Below are 16,332 nucleotides of genomic sequence, written 5' to 3' on the forward strand. Positions count from 1 at the left end.
CGTGCAGCCCAGCCCACCTGAGCGGCCGGTGACCTGCCGCGACAGCCCCGCCCCCGCCCCGGCAAGCCCCGCCCACTTTCTAGACCCCGCCCCTCATCTTTCCCGTCCCTCCCCCAGCCTGGCCAGCTCCGCCCCTTCCCCGCCTAGTCCCCAGCCCTGACAACCCCGCCCACAGCCCGGACGGCCCCGCCCCCTTCCAGGCCAGCCCCCAGTCCGGCCAATCCGCGCCCCGGCCCGGCCTCACTCCCGCCCCCTCGTTCCCGTCCCCCTGTCCGCCCCGCCCCGTCCCGGCAGAAGGCGGAGCCGCGGTAGCGAAAGAGAAAGCGGACGGCTGCGGAGCGGGGTCGCCGGCATGGATGGGCGCGCGCCGCGGGGGCTGTGGCTGCTGAGCTGCTGCTATTGGTGCCTCGGTCTCGGGTCCGCGGATGCAGGACCCACCGTCACCCCGACCTGGCCACGGAGCCGCGGGAGAGACCCAGCAGCCGCCTTCCGGGTACCGCGCTCTTCCGAGCCCCCTGCGTGACGGGGCGGCTGGGGCTGGGACTCCCGAGGGCGGCGCCCGGCGCTGCGCTGGGGGCTCCGGAGCCGGGCGCGCGCGCCGTGCTCTCCCGGCTTCCCGCAGTCATGGGGGCGGCCGCTCCCGCCCCTTAGCCACCCAGAGATTGGCGCGGTGGTCCCGGGCGGCCGCTGCCGGTGCTCGGAGTCCGCTGCGGGGAGGAGGCGCCCCAGAGCCCCCTGGCCGGGCAGAGCCAACGCACTTGCGGACCCTGGAGTTGGGAGGCGGGGAGGATAAACCTGTGCGTTCCTCTGCCCGACGGGGCGGCCCTGCGCCCGCTCCCAGCCCGCCGAGAGCACGGGGGGTGCGAGGCGTCCTGCCCTGGAGCCCCGCAGCGCCCCCTCGTAAAGTCCTTTCTGACCTAGTGCGCACCGAGCTAGAATAGCCACAAGCCTTTTATTTCCTTCTGAGGTTTCCGCTTAGGGTGGTCTTCGCGGTATGCTTCGAATCCGGCTGCACACCCTGCAAGGGACCGGCTCGCTGAGTAGGAGATTTCCCGGCCCCGAGGAACTGCCCCCTTCCGATGGCCTCACCCCTTTCCTGGGATCAGCCCACTTAACGCGTGTTCTTAAAAATCTTAAAGCGATGATGTCCTTTTCGTGACCTTAGGAAAGATCGTTCTGCATTCAGCGGTGTGGCTCTTGGGAGGTCTGTGTGAGTCTTTCCCGGGGTTTCTCTGGAATTTCTCCTGGGATTCTGTAACTGTGCGGCCCTCATCCTCTCCTCCCTGGAGAGCAGCATGGGGTCCGGAGGCCAGCCCTCCCTGATTCCGCCTACTTGGTGGGACATGGTTATCTCCAAGTTATCTCCCTGGCCCAGTCCTAGCTTTCAAAGCGGAAGTAAGGCCAGGCCCAAGTGACTCACGCCTGTAATCCCAGCCACTCAGGAGGCTGAGAGCTGAGGACCCTGGCCCTAGTACTGACACCAAAACCCAACACCAGCCAGACCTAAAAAACAAAACAAAACCCGGAAACACTGCCGCACTCACATGAGAAAGAAGCTTCTGGTCTATGTTTGATGTGAGATGGCTTCCAGCCCCTGTGGGATTCACATACACACACTCACACACACACACACATACACCTACATGTACACATACACACAGACAACTACAACCTAAGAGCCATTCTGACATTTTAGTTCTTAGGATGGCTCCCAGAATCACTCTCTAAAGGACTGGATTGTAGGGTCAGAGTCTTAGGACAAAATAAGGTGCACAGGACAAATGTCCCCTTTTTGCAATCATAAGAAAATACCTTCAAGATCTTCAGTTTAAGTTGCCTAACAGGCAGGAAGCTGGATTCTCTCATCCATAACTCAAGGAAATCCATTTCTTTCAAGGACTGTTCTTCATTATTATCAGCTGTCCTTTTCCTTATGTACAGTCCACTTGACAGTCTAGCTTTTGCACCTCTCAAAGCTGAATTAATTAAAAGTTCCCTGCATGTTCCACAAATGTTTCCATGTACATGCTAAGCATTTACAAGACCCTAGATATGATCCTGAGCACCAAAAATCAAAACAGAATAATTATTTGAAAGGTTCAGGCCTTTCATTTCAGTGTTTCATTCGTCATTAGAGATGGTTATTACATAGTGCGTGTCCTCAAGTCCTCTAGCATGTCATGTTAGAAACATGTCCAGCAATCTTTACAGCTACTGTTTGTCCTAGCATAGGCGGCGTATAGGGTAGGGACAACAGCCTCACAGCCTGTGCTGCTGGCGGGAAATCCACTTCAAGGATTGAGGTGAGCCAGGAGATGCACTTGAAGAAACAGCTATTTCAAGAAACAAGAATCCACGCACCATTGAGTCATGCTTGGACTCCTAGTCTAAGCACATTGAGATCCAGAGGATCATGATTTGAAACTAGCCTGGATAGGAAAGTATACAATATGGTATCAACTAGCCAGCACAAAAGCAGAGCTGGAGGCTTGGCAATGTAAGGCCCAAGTCCAAAACCCAGTCCAGAGGAGCAAGGGAGACAGAGAAAAGCAACATGGGAATAAATTGAGGTAACGGGGAATTTTATTCTGCAAGTCTTGCACAATATACGAGACTGACTCATTGGGATTCATTATTGATACCGTAGGAGATAGCTTTTAATAAGGAAGTAGTCTTTACTGCCAATACTAGGAGAAATATTGGCTCTACTTTAACCCCAGTAAAACTGAGAGCATGATCTTTTAATGATATGTTCTAGAATCCAGGTGTTCTATGTTTAAACACAAAAGAAGATACACTTTTGTATGGAATTAGATTAGACATATCAGAAAAGTATGTGCTTTCTAAACATGGTCTTATTTCATTCTTATATTCACCTGATATTACTTCACTTGTCAATGTAGAAAATAAAGCTCAGACAGGCTGATAGCGTAGCCAAAGACTGCACAGCACTAGTATGCATTTCTGTCAGTCTGCTATAAAGTTAAATAACTTGTAGAAATCCACCCAAAGGGGTGCAGTGTGTGTGTGTGTGTGTGTGTGTGTGTGTGGTTGTAAGGGAATTGTGCTTTGTTCTTAATATAGAGGGACATGCTTCTACCATGCTTTGGTTGAAAGTCAAGAGGAGGGAGTAGGGATTGGTGGGAAGGCGACAGCAAAACTTCAGAGTTTTATGCTCTTGGCAAAATGCGTACCTAATATCACCCTGGCATGGACTGCAGGCAGCTATGAAAGGGCAAGGGGTACTTGCTCATAAGTGATATACAAGATGAGCAAATGAAATTTGTTGTAGTTGACCTCTGATGAACCAGGCAGAAGCAAGCAATGTTCCCATGAACACGGCCAATACTTGCATGGCTGACACCAGTGAGAGAACAGCAGCGGACAACTAGCAGTTGCAGAGTGGGGTTTCCTTCTGAAGCGCATGTGCAAATCCCAGAATGGGGTTTCCTTCCGATGCGCATGTGCAAAGCCAAATCAAACAGTGGTGCTGTAATCATTGCTGAAAACTCAGGATATGAATTTTTAAAATAGAAAAATTGTGACTTCCTTTCTTTATTAAGTTATTGCAACTACACTTAACAATCACAATTCCTATAGCAATGCTATCAAGAGATCTATGGAAACTCAGAACAAGAATATGTATAAATTTGTTTGTCTCTCAGTATATTTGGGTTTGATCGAACTGTGCAAACTCAGAGTGGTGATGTTTTGGATTTTGTTTCTACTAAGATTACAAAAAAAAAAAAAAAAAGAATCTAGGATGCCTTATATCCTCTAAGGATACTCAAAGAGTCTGGGGAGGGCTGGGGATATGGCCTAGTGGCAAGAGTGCCTGCCTCAGATACACGAGGCCCTAGGTTCGATTCCCCAGCACCACATATACAGAATACGGCCAGAAGCGGCGCTGTGGCTCAAGTGGCAGAGTGCTAGCCTTGAGCGGGAAGAAGCCAGGGACAGTGCTCAGGCCCTGAGTCCAAGGCCCAGGACTGGCCAAAAAAAAAAAAAAAGAGTCTGGGGAAATATTGCCTCCCTCACCTAGCATGCATGTCTATAAACCCCAATGCTTGGAGTTTCAGCATTGCTTCACCCATCAGGCTAAGGCTGGAGGGGAGCTCAGTGTTCAGCTCTATCTGGCTTAGGTTTCCAGTGCCACAAAAAGTGTTCCAGCCTCATGAGCACCTAGGACTACACACATTCACCACCACAGCCCAGATATAAGGAATAATTCTAAAACCAAAATGTTTATAAAGTGGATACAGATTTCTCATACAATATTTCATTATAGTTATGAAGGAAATAAATCTAGCTTTCACTTTGTACCTGAAAACACTGCCAAGTTATACACCCAGAGATTGCCTTAGCTGACAAATTAGATATAAAATACCATGGGTTTTTTGTTTGTTTGTTTTAGGAAAGTCTTCGTAGACATCAATTCTTGAATTCTTCTCCTTGGGAGAATGCCACTGCCTTCTATGGAGTAAATCAGTTTTCTTATTTGTTCCCTGAAGAGTTTAACGGTATGTTGTTTGATTTTCTGATTTATTTCATCTTTGCTGAGTTTTTGGACATATCTTTAACTTTACATCTGGTAAATTGAGTGATTGTTTATATTTATTCAATACTTATGGGTTATGTATCATGTACTATGTACTAGCTATAAGAACAGTAAATCCCCACCACTCTCTGAGAGCAATTGCTTAGGAATTGAATGTCATGATTACACACACTGCCATGTAAGTGTAGGGGGACAATCATTTCTTGGCTTCTGCAGTTTTGCACTACAGTTTCTATTCAGGACACTTGCAGTTTCTTAGATTACAATGAAAGAAATGATGTAAAAGAACCATGTGTGGCCTTGTGTGCCCACCTACAAAACAAGTTGAGATGAGAAGACCAAGGTTCAAGGCTCACTTAGACACCAAAGGAAATCCCTACTAAAAACAAGCTAGGCAGAAAGGCTCATGACTAATCCTTGCTACTAGAGGTAGAGGTGGGAAGACTGGCCCAAGCACAAAGCAAAAAGACCAGGTGTGTGGTTCAAGTGGCAGAGAATTTTCCCAGGAAGAATGAAAAAAGAAAGAGAAGATAGGGAAGAAAATAAGGAAGGAAGGAAGGAAGGAGAGAGAAGCAGGAGGAAGGAGAAAGGAAGGAAGAAGGGAAGGAGGGAGGGAGGGAGAAAAGAAGGATGGGAGGGAGGGAATTATATGCAGTTTTATTGTTGACCCGATTGTATCAAACATGTCATTTTATGGGTCAGCTCCAACTTGTGGAAGCAGTTGTATTATGTAGCCTTCAGTGAATGTGTTTCTTGTTGCAGAATAGCACAGGGGGACATTGGCTGGGCAGCTTTACCACGAGCTGCCTTTTCTGTTAGAAGAGATGCTCCAGAAAGAATTCCTAGGGGCCCTACTTGTAATAGGCTCTCGGTTGTCTTCATTTCCTGTTTTCACGCAGCCATCTATTTAAGGAGCAAACCTGCCGTGTTTCCCAGACAACCCACAGAAGTACACATGCCCATCCCGGATGTGTCCTTGCCACTGAGATTTGACTGGAGAGACAAGCATGTTGTCACGGAAGTGAGAAGCCAGCAGACGGTGAGCTCCATGTTCAGGGTTTCTTAATCTTCTAGCATTGGAAATTGCCAATGAGGTCTAGTGCTAGCAGTCATGTAATGAGACTCAACATTTTTTCCAGGTAAAAATCCCACTTCAGTCATGCAAAAATGATAATGCAGGGAGAATCTTTGAGGAATGAGAGGCAGATGGGAAACCTTTTATTCCTCTTCATCAGTCGTCTTTGCTGTGTTCATTCACCACTTCACACTAACTCAGGGATTTGCCCAGCAGCTGCACCGTAAGCACAGAGTCATCTGTAGAATCACACATGTTGAGCTGGAGAAGGGGATATGACCATTAACTGTTATGTAATTCAAATAGTAATTAAGCTGCCTGTCCATTTACCAATAATGTACTCTACTATGCCCATACAATAGTTCCATGAATATAGCCACTCCTATGTTCACTTTGTGATTCTTAAAAGTACAGTCAGCCTGGATACAGGTGGCTCACACTTGTAATCCTTGCTTCTCAGGAAGCTGAGGTCTGAGGATCATGGTTCAAAGCCAGCCCAAGCAGAAATGTGAGTGAAACTCAAATGAAACACCAGAACTGTCAGAAGTGGAGCTGAGATCCAAATGGTAGAACATTAGCTTTGAACACAAAAATCCATGGACAGTGCCCAGGCCCTCAGTTCATGCTCCACAATCAGCATACACACACACACACACACACACACACACACACACACACACACACACACACACACACACAAAGTACATGCAGCTGGGCATCCTAGATACTCAGAAGGCTGAGACTCCAAGCATCTTTGTTTTCAGATCTGCTTTTTTAAGGATCTTGCTTCATTGTGCCCTCCCTAATGCTACTCCCTCTGTCTCTTCTGTTCTTTTGGAATCAATCCTTTTACTCTATTCTCTTTTCAGTAGAAACCTGATGGTAGATCCACAATCAGCAATGATACAGGCGGTATTTGGGGAATACAATGCTCTGTTGGGACATAAGTGGCATACCCGTGATAGACACACTTAGTAGGTGCACAATAGCATCATGATAGCCCAAATTGTCCATTGGTGTACCAATCCATCGGTAGAAGTCAGCATGCAATCTCCAGTGGAGAATCCATTTACACAGAGAACTCATATGTTCAATGAACCATCTCCACTCCAAGTATCATCAGTTGTCCAAATGTATTAGTCACGGATCATTCACTTTACCCTGTGTTCCATAACTTAGGCTAGTGACTTTACTGATTCAGTCTTAATAAATAATTAGATAACCATGCTTCAAAGAGAATTTTGGTTTCTTTTTTTGTTTTTCACTTGGAAAAGTTAGGCAATGGGTATGCATAGTTGGGTAATTTCCAGATCTTGGAAAGATGGATAGACTTCATAACTTGGCCTATGGCACCATTGATATGTGTGATGTAACCACTGGTATGTTTGATGTCTGGTAGTCACTGTCATGCCTCCTGGCCTTCTGCTCTCTCACAGTGCGGAGGGTGCTGGGCCTTCAGCGTGGTGGGTGCTGTGGAGTCTGCACATGCCATTGGAGGGGAACGCTTGCAAGTCCTCAGCGTGCAGCAGGTGCTCGACTGCTCCTATAAGGACGAGGGCTGTGGGGGAGGCTCTCCGCTCAATGCTTTGAGATGGCTAAACAAGGTGACTACCTCTCAGCCCTTTATTCCTGGTCTCTCAGCTTCTTTATGAGAGTGCACAGTTCAGTTATTCTCACAAACTCCGCTGTTTTCAGCTGTCGAAATTTGAATGGCTGAATCAGGAGCGAATTACTTAGGTTTTAAAAGGAATGGCTTCCGAGTATATGGCTTCACCATAGATTATACAATGAAGAATCCTATCTGAGATCTGTTTTCGAAATGACACTGTATCAGCTGGGTGTTAATGACTTGCACCTGTAATCCTAGCGAATCAGGAGACAGGCATGGAGGATCTAGGTTGCAGACAGTTGGAGTAAATAAGTCCTTCTGACTCTTATTTTCAACATAACCAGCAAAATGGGGATCTGAAGCATTGCTCAAGCACATCAGTCCAAAGAGTAAGCAAGCTGAGTGAGAACATAAGATCCTGAACTCAAGACCTATATTAACACCAGAAAAACAGAAAGATCTTCATGATGTGAATGCTGGTTCCTTGACCGTAATAATGTTTGCACACACACATATACATATTACATAATATTCCAGAAAGGTTAGAGTATTAGCATTAGTTTTCATAGAATCTCCGAATGTTGAAGTCAAAGAAATGTCAGATATGAACTACTTTTGAAACTTTTTTCTCCTGCATTACTGGGGTTTGAATCCATTGCCTTGTGCTTGGTCTTCTGTGTAACCAATGACTCCAGCCCCTACGTTCATTCCTAGATTAAGAAGCGGGTTGCGGGAGCTGAGATCAAGGTGCTAACTCAGTCACTGACTGGGACCTGCCCCTCGTGTCCTCCTCCTTCCACGGAGGGCTTTACTCAGCCATTGAGTTCTCAGTTTTAAAAGACACTCTGGTGCTCTCTTTTCTGTTTTTTGAGCCAGCTGCAAGAAAGCAGGGTGCTACAGTGGTTTTGTAAGAGATGATCAAGGTGGGTTGCCAGAGTCCAGCTATCCAACTGCTGGACCTTTGCTGGGTCAGACACTTCCCTAAACACATGACAGACAGTAAATTGCCTGACATTCTCAATGACTGTAAGATACATGGCGTGTGCTGGATAAATGGTCTGAGCAGACACGGTATTGGTATGAATGACCTAATGGGCACGGGCTGTGCTATCCATGATTCTAGCTGAAAATGAGGGGAACCAAGTTCAAAATAAGCCTGGAGAAGAGCTCACCTGACAGACGCCCTTCTCAACCCATGGCTGGATGCAGTGGCACATTCCTGCCATCTCAAACTCCATGGAGACTGAGATGAGGCGGATGTGTGTACCAGCTGGCCTGGGCAGAAAAGTCCACCAGAGCCCATCTCCACAGAGGGAAGGCGGGCCTGGTGGTGTGTGTCAGCTGCCATGGAAGCCTAAAGTAGGCAGATGATGGAGCCAGCTTGTGTCCCGGGCTGCACCGCTGATGTTTTGTGCATAACCTGTGCAAAATAGGCCTGAAGGTGTGGTTCACGGGCACTGTGCCAGACAAGCGGAGGCCCTGAGTTCAAATGCAATGTGTGGGTTAGCCAGTGACTGGCTGGGGAAGCGTGTGCTGATCACATGCTTAGAAGCGAGGTAATTGGCTGTCTTTTGCGGCTTACATGTAAGAAAGAAAGGCATAGAAAGAACTGGAGCCAAAGAAAGGGGGATACTAACTATTGTAAGGATCTGATGAATCCCTTTTCCCCTGTGTAGGGATCTGATGGATCCCTTTCTCCCCAATTTTCCCGGGGAGAAGGTGTCAGGCCTCTGAGGACCCTTTCCCCTTCATCTCCCGGGGAAATGCCTGAGCCATTACCAGACTGCTCTAAGCTGGAGTGGGATGCCGAAATCCCCTTCCCCGCCAGCCCCTACTGACGCAGGAAGAAGACTTCAGGGAAACGCCACCGTGATGGTGGATGCGCATCAAAATCTTTAATAGGGAAAGGGACTTATATAGAGGTAATGGCAGGAAAGAAAGGGGGCTGGCCAAAGGGCTAGTCATAGGCTAAAGACCATGTCCATCAGGTGATGTCATGAAACTTCCTTTGTGGGCAGGACAACCCCATCATGGTGGCACGCATGTGTTAGAAAGCGGAGGCTTTCTTTTCCAGTTGAGGCCGGAAGGTGGGAGGGACTTCCTCCCACACTGCCCCAGAGCTGGGGGGAAGGGCAGCGTCTTGGGAGCTCTGTGCCCTTCCCCCTTCAAGGCTGAAACTGAATCCCCAACAAACTATACTTGGCTAGGAAGTCTTATTATAAGATTGAAGCCTTAACTTAACAACTTAACATCTGCCCACATGACAGTGAGGTGCAGTTTGGACAAACAAAGTTCTATTGAATTTTTAAACCAACTGACAGTGAAGGTCTCAGGTCACTGTTTTCTTGTAGACACAGGTGAAGCTGGTGGAGGAGTCTGAATACCCATTCAAAGCTGAGAATGGGCTGTGCCATTACTTCTCTTTGTCTCACTCTGGAGTGTCAATCAAAGGCTATACTTCATATGACTTCAGGTAAATACCTTATTCTCTTGTATTTGTCTGTCTACATTCCTAATTTATGATCTGCTGGGGTATTATACATGCTATTCTCCTTCCTTCTGTCTGTCTCTGTCTATCTGTCTGGGTTTTTTTTGTCTCTCTGTCTCTTTTTGCCAGTACTAGGGCTTATATTAAGGGCTCATGTTCTCACATGGCTTTCTTGCTCAGGACTTGTGCTCTACCACTTGAATACCTCCTCCCATCTGTCTTTTTGCTGAGTAATTGAGATGGAATCTGTGCTAGCTATCTTCAAACTGTGATCCTCAGATCTCAGCCTCCTGAGAAGCTGGGATTACAGACATGGGCCACGAGTACCTGACTGATGTTTCTTAAAAGTGGCTTTCTATTTTTTTGTGTGTCATTACACTGGAAATAAGAAATTGAAATTGATTAAATCAACTGTAAAGCAGAATTTCATATTTGTAACCTTCCTCTTATCAAATTCAGATGGTGTAGCACCATCAACTTGTTTTACCCTTAATGTTGACTCCATCCAAAACCTATAGACTTTCTGGCCAAGTAGAAGTTGGGAGCATTCTCCAAACAGGCATCAGCTGCAAAAAAAACTACAGACCAAGATTTTGAGAGTGACAATTAGTTATGTATTGCATAGGCACGGTGGAGACACGAATGGGAGGGGGAAAAGGACTGGAGTAGAAATCAAGATACCTTTGCATAGACCTTTATGCATTTACATATGCTTTAAAAGTAAACAAAAGACAGAAAGCTAAGCAGAGAATCATTGTTAACAAGTGATCAGGTGCAATAGGTGTCTGGGGATGATAAAGACCAAAGAAAACTCTCTACCCACTCCTGGCTTCATTGAATAAATATGGTGGAGAATTTGCACCACCTTTTTAAGCATAGAAAATAGAAGAACAGAACTAGATTTGGATAAGGAAACAGAATGTCCAGTGACCAAGACTGAACAGAGAAGAACATCTTCACCTAGACAGTAGCAGCCTAGAGGAGCCGAGGGTAGCCAAGGAGGAAAATTGATCTTGGATGAAATAGAGTTCTTAAATGAACATGTCTGCCTGGGACCAGAAGGTTGTCAAGCTAGGTTCCTTTTGCAGCCAGGGCTTGGGAAACCTAGAAACCACACACCAGAGAGCCGTGACCCCTGGCTGGCAGGCAGTGTGGGTTACGTGGTATGTGCAACAGCCCCGGAAATCGTTAATGCTCCTTTGCAGGTAAAGGCAATGTGCTTCCTAAAAAGAGGACTTGAGAAAGCACACCTTGTTCCTAGATGTGGGGTGTGCACAGAAGGAAGCATACTTCCATAATGTCATTAGGAATTCAGGCCAGCTGTTGATGGTTCATGCCTTTTATCATAGCTACTCAGGACGCTGAGATCTGAAGATCTCATTTGAAGCCAGACCTGGCAGGAAAGTCCCTAAGATTGCAATGTCCACCAAACTACCAAAAACTCTACAAGTGCAACTGTGACTCAAATGACACAGTGCTGGCCTTGACCAAAAAGCAAGGCCCTGAGTTCAAGCCCCAGGACCAGCCCCAACCAACAACTAAAATCACCTCAGGGATAGTAGTCCCAGGACTGACACATGTGCGCACACACACACACACACACACACACAGAGAGAGAGAGAGAGAGAATTCTATCTTTTGCTCCTCTGAAATTCATTTTTTACTTGTTTAAATCCAACATTTTAGAGAGTTTCACCTTTTTGCTGGGATTGACCTCAAATCTCCACTCTCTCTTCTCTGCCTTGTTTTTTTTTTTTTTTTTTGGCCAGTCCTGGGCCTTGGACTCAGGGCCTGAGCACTGTCCCTGGCTTCTTCCCGCTCAAGGCTAGCACTCTGCCACTTGAGCCACAGCGCCGCTTCTGGCCGTTTTCTGCATATGTGGTGCTGGGGAATCGAACCTAGGGCCTCGTGTATCCGAGGCAGGCACTCTTGCCACTAGGCTATATCCCCAGCCCTCTGCCTTGTTTTAATTAAATGAAAAAAACTATGCTATAGTAAGTGTAGAGATTGTCCTATGTGTCATGTTTAAATTGCAAAGTGTTTAAATAATTTAAAGACAATAGCATATACATTATATGCCAAACCCTGTGCTGCACAGAATTACTCTTCAATGATTTAAAAGTGAGGGAAAGAATTCTCATTAATTGGTTAGAACAGAACTCATCCTAGATATGCTGTCTAACCTATAGCTTATGACACTATAGTTTTAGGCTATGTTGATGCAGAAAAGTAGGAAGAACGACTATAATGTGTAATTAAAATTAGAATCCAGGTGTGGGGAAATTTAAAGCTTGCTTTCTTTCATGGTACCTTTGGAAATGTTTATTATACTTTTGGGTTTCTTTGGAATTATCCATTTCTAGAGCAAATGTTAGAATTGCCTGCATGCCATGTCCAAAAAACAAATTGTAGCTGCATAGTTCACATGAATCCTCTTGAAATTGCTGCCTCTCTTGTGTCTCCTAAAGCACACAGCTTATGAACTCAGCTGTGGTCAGAGTCTCCTTGCTAGAAACTGGCCCCGGGCTGGACACGGGATTATGTGCTTTCCCAGGCTGCTAAGCCACCCACGCGCGCTGCAGTAATTAACAGCCCGGTGCTCCTAATGGCTCCAACTCTCTGCACCTTAGGCTCTGCAGCTCCCACCCACAGAGCTGTCCTTTGGACCATGGACACCATGACGTGGTCACATACTTTTGTGATCCATGAAGGCCAAATGGCGAGTGTGTTCTCCAACATCATTGTGAAAGTCCTGTTTGCCCTCCTGGCAGTGTTCCGTGTCCCCGGGCAACGCCATAGTTCTTCCATTTTTATTGCTTTAGTTAGTTGCCTAGTGTATAATTTCGAGTGTGCAATTTCTGTATTTGAAATTAATTAACCTAATTCTCAATTCTCACATGGTGTGATGACAAAGGATTTCTGAATATCTAATCTTCACACTTTGGTTATTCAAGCAATTGCTATGTGTTAGCCTGAATACTTTGCCAGCCAAATATAACCTCTTTTTTCCATCTTGCTTTAAGCTAGACTGGGGCAGACACCTCTGCCCTGGCGGGAGAGAGCCAGACATGCAGAAGTACGTATTATTTCTTCTGATTCTTCTCAACCGAGATGTGGCACCACATTGCCTTTCATTTTCCTGCTGTCCAAAATACATGTTTAATGTCTGGAGACCTGCCAGCTGTCAGAGATCATGAGAAGATCTTGAGAATGGAGGCTGAGTTCTGGTATCTTGGGGCTCCATACATGACTGAGATGCCCATATCCCAGTCGTCTTTTACCCTTTTTGTTTGGGTTATTTGTCATTTTAACCAAACCTGTCCCTAACAATATGCAGACTTACCAGACTGTTTTGATTACCTTACCCAGGTACTAATTTTATGTCTTGGTAGTGACAAGGAAGACGCGATGGCAAGAGCACTTCTCACCTTCGGTCCTTTGGTTGTGGTGGTAGATGCAGTCAGCTGGCAGGATTACCTGGGAGGCATAATCCAGCACCACTGCTCTAGTGGAGAAGCGAACCATGCTGTCCTTGTAACTGGGTTTGATAAAACAGGTGAGTGATTACAACATGCCATCCTTACTTTCCAGGTTGAAGTTCTGCCAACAAGTCCAACCTGTAGAGCAATAAACTTTGGTGTCCTGTGCCTAAGAACTGACTGGTAGGTGATCTCTCCAATGTAAATATTCTCTGCATTATCCACTTATCAATTTTAGATGTTTCTGTTTGTGGAGAGCTGGATGATGCACACACAAAGCTAGTGCTTTGCTACTGATCCATCTCCCCAGCCTGATACTGATACATTAGTCAAATGATGAAGAAAAGAAAAAGAACTAAACCTTTTAGAGATCGGAGTCATGGTTTAGATGGTAGGGCTCCTACCAATGAGCAAAGGCTTGGAGTTTGAGTCCCAGTCTTGGACTAAGAGAAAAAATAATGCAGTCTTTCTTTGGAATATTTGGATTCAATGATGGGAAAAGATAAGTGTTTTCTAATTTACCACACATCTCTAATACTCCCTTTTTTCCCTCATGTACTGGAATTAGACACGTATTCTAATGAGTATGACACTAAATATAGCTGTCAGTTATGAAGCTTGTTTACATTTATGTAACATAATTTATGCAATACAAATGTAAATGTACGACACTTACAATCTTTTTTCAGAGCTACTAGATCTATTTGGGTCCCCAACTTTATAGGAAATCCATGCATTCCTACCAAATAGAAAGTATTAACATATTCTGTTTTTAGGAAGCATTCCATTTTGGACAGTTCGGAACTCCTGGGGCCATTCCTGGGGAGTAGACGGCTATGCACGTGTGAAAATGGGTGGTAATATTTGTGGTAAGTCATGGATTTGTGTTGCAAACTTCTGGCTAAGTATCAATTAATACTCTTTGGAAATATTAAAATTGCAAACATTTCTAGTTTAGAAAATGTTACCAATAAACTAGAGTACAAAGCAGTAATAAGCTTATCATTCAGTTGAAAATTTTAAAAAGAGGCACTGTTGAACATATTTATAGTTTCTGTTGTGCTGGTCCTGGAGCTTGAACTCATAATGCCAAAGGCACTGTCCCTGAATGCTTTGGCTCAAGGTTAGGATTCTACTGCTTGAGTCACAACTCTACTTCTAGCTTTTTAGAGGTTAATTGGAGATAAATGTCTCACAGACTTTCATGCCCTGGCTGTCTTCATATTATAATCTTCCGATCTCAGCCTCTTGAAAACATTAAGATTACCTGCATGAACCACCAGTGCCCAGACACATTCATGTTTTGAAGAAGGAAATTTAAATAGGTCATTCATTTATATTTCAAAACATTACCCAAAACAATTCATTACTGAAGTTAACTACTTTAAAGATCTGATGAACATTCAAGTGGCTGAACCACTCCAGAAATATCCTCCTGTTCCAAATTCACTTTTGCAACTGTGATTTTTTTCGTGATTTGTACAGTCTGATTCCTACTTAATGATAGCACTTCTCGATGCCGGGTGTATAGCATACTCAAGACTCTGGGTTTCATCCCCAGCACTAGGAAGACAACCAAAGTGAAAGAAAAAACAAGATTATCATGGTTCTGGTTTTCATTGTTTGAGGGTTTTTTCCCCTCTGGTAGTGCTAACCATTATAGTGGTTTTTTTAGTAGACACCAGCTGAATCCAAACCCAAATAAAAAGGAAGCATTAATTCACTGCTTGAAGACATCTGAAGAGCAAATGGGTAGTACTCATATTTCCTTTTTGTCTTAGGTATCGCTGATTCAGTGTCTGCTGTATTTGTGTGATTTCCCCGGAGATATCAAGAGACCATTGCAGAAAGAAAAAAGTTTACAGGAGGCAGGAAGAGTCATTCACTACTTCATTCTAAAACATGCTCCACTGCAAGCTTCGGCAGCGACCTGCACAAGCTTCTTGGATCTAGTAGCATTTACCAAAGTGGCATGTGGACTTTCAGAGGAAGCCCAGCCCCTCAGCCCACAGGGACACCTGTGAAACACGCCCTACTCCGGGAGGACATTTAGATTGCCATCACTTTGAAGGACCTCCAGCTTGAAGAAGCCATTTTTATGTTTTTGTCGTATTACCTTCTCCTTCAGTTTCTTTCTTTGCTTTTTAGTTTTTCTTTGATCAGATAGAATCAGAGGTGATGAGACTTCGTTTTCCTGTGGGATATAATCTCTAGACTAAAATGAGTTCTGTGAATACGAATGGCCCAACCTCACGGGATGCGTGCCTCTCCGCAGCAGCATTCTGAGAAGGATGCACTCCTTCAAGGAAATAAACTGACTTAAATTAAACACCAAATCTGGTACTAAGTATAATGGTACATACCTGTCATCCCAGCTGTGCAGGATGTATCCTAGGGACTGCTAGGCCAGTCTGGGTAAAAGGGAGATGCTATCTGAAAACTAACGCCAAAAGCTCGAGGGGCTTGGCTCAACGGATAAAGTACCTGCTAAGCAAGCACAAGGTCCTGAGTCCAAACACCTGCCTCCAAAATAAAGACCAGCATGACAGCCGTGAGAAACCTCAAAGCAGCATTGCATGAGGGCAAATTATTGGTGGGAAAATTTCTTTTCAATATGACTCTCTGATTTTACTCTTTCTCTACCCTGCAGCAAAGAAGAAAATATTTTTCCATGTGTTTTTTCTCTTTTCACTGCTTAATTTCCTATTTGTCCTAGAAGTGTGGTTTGGTGACTAAAGACTTCTCTAGCATGCTTGACACTGTCTTACTATTCCACCACTCCCTGTACTCCTTTAGGTCTCTATCAACATTTGAATCTCACCATCTTCCCTGAAGTTACATACATAAGTTAGAGAGTGTATATTTCTTGTCCTACTTGTTACCCCTCCTTTGTTTTTCTCCCATTGGTACTGGCCCTGTAACATCATATCTTAATCTATTGTCTCAGCCCAATAGGATCATCCTAGGTCATCTGACTATCAGGTCTAACATCTTCACATCTTATGATCATTCCTATCATGCTAATTCTGTGAAGGACTATACATGCTGTGACATTGATGTACATCTAATTGCATCCTAGACAGTGATCCTGACATGGTGAGTTCAGAATGAACAATATGCCTC

The 16,332-nt window shown here is 45.1% G+C and overlaps 1 protein-coding gene across 1 annotated transcript; it reads left to right on the forward strand.

Moving 5' to 3' along the window:
• Window positions 1-299: 299 nt before the first annotated feature.
• Window positions 300-15,871, forward strand: Ctso (cathepsin O). The gene is made up of 8 exons (XM_048364417.1): window positions 300-493; window positions 4,415-4,520; window positions 5,458-5,597; window positions 7,070-7,237; window positions 9,594-9,715; window positions 13,123-13,286; window positions 13,986-14,078; window positions 14,991-15,871. Exons 1-8 carry the CDS (start codon window positions 353-355, stop codon window positions 15,023-15,025), a joined length of 969 nt encoding a protein of 322 aa, XP_048220374.1. The 5' UTR covers window positions 300-352; the 3' UTR covers window positions 15,026-15,871.
• The last annotated feature ends 461 nt before the right edge of the window (window positions 15,872-16,332 follow it).

This window comes from Perognathus longimembris, chromosome 16 (assembly GCF_023159225.1).
Source record: "Perognathus longimembris pacificus isolate PPM17 chromosome 16, ASM2315922v1, whole genome shotgun sequence".
In the NCBI taxonomy this organism is placed as follows: domain Eukaryota; kingdom Metazoa; phylum Chordata; class Mammalia; order Rodentia; family Heteromyidae; genus Perognathus; species Perognathus longimembris.

What these genes read in the sequence shown, in the direction of transcription:
- Ctso (XM_048364417.1), top strand. Translation starts at nt 353, where the DNA reads ATGGATGGGCGCGCGCCGCGGGGGCTGTGGCTGCTGAGCTGCTGCTAT. An exon ending in CTTTGAGATGGCTAAACAAG is followed by an intron (nt 7,238 to 9,593) that starts GTGACTACCTCT and finishes GTTTTCTTGTAG; the next exon opens with ACACAGGTGAAGCTGGTGGA. An exon ending in TATACTTCATATGACTTCAG is followed by an intron (nt 9,716 to 13,122) that starts GTAAATACCTTA and finishes ATGTCTTGGTAG; the next exon opens with TGACAAGGAAGACGCGATGG.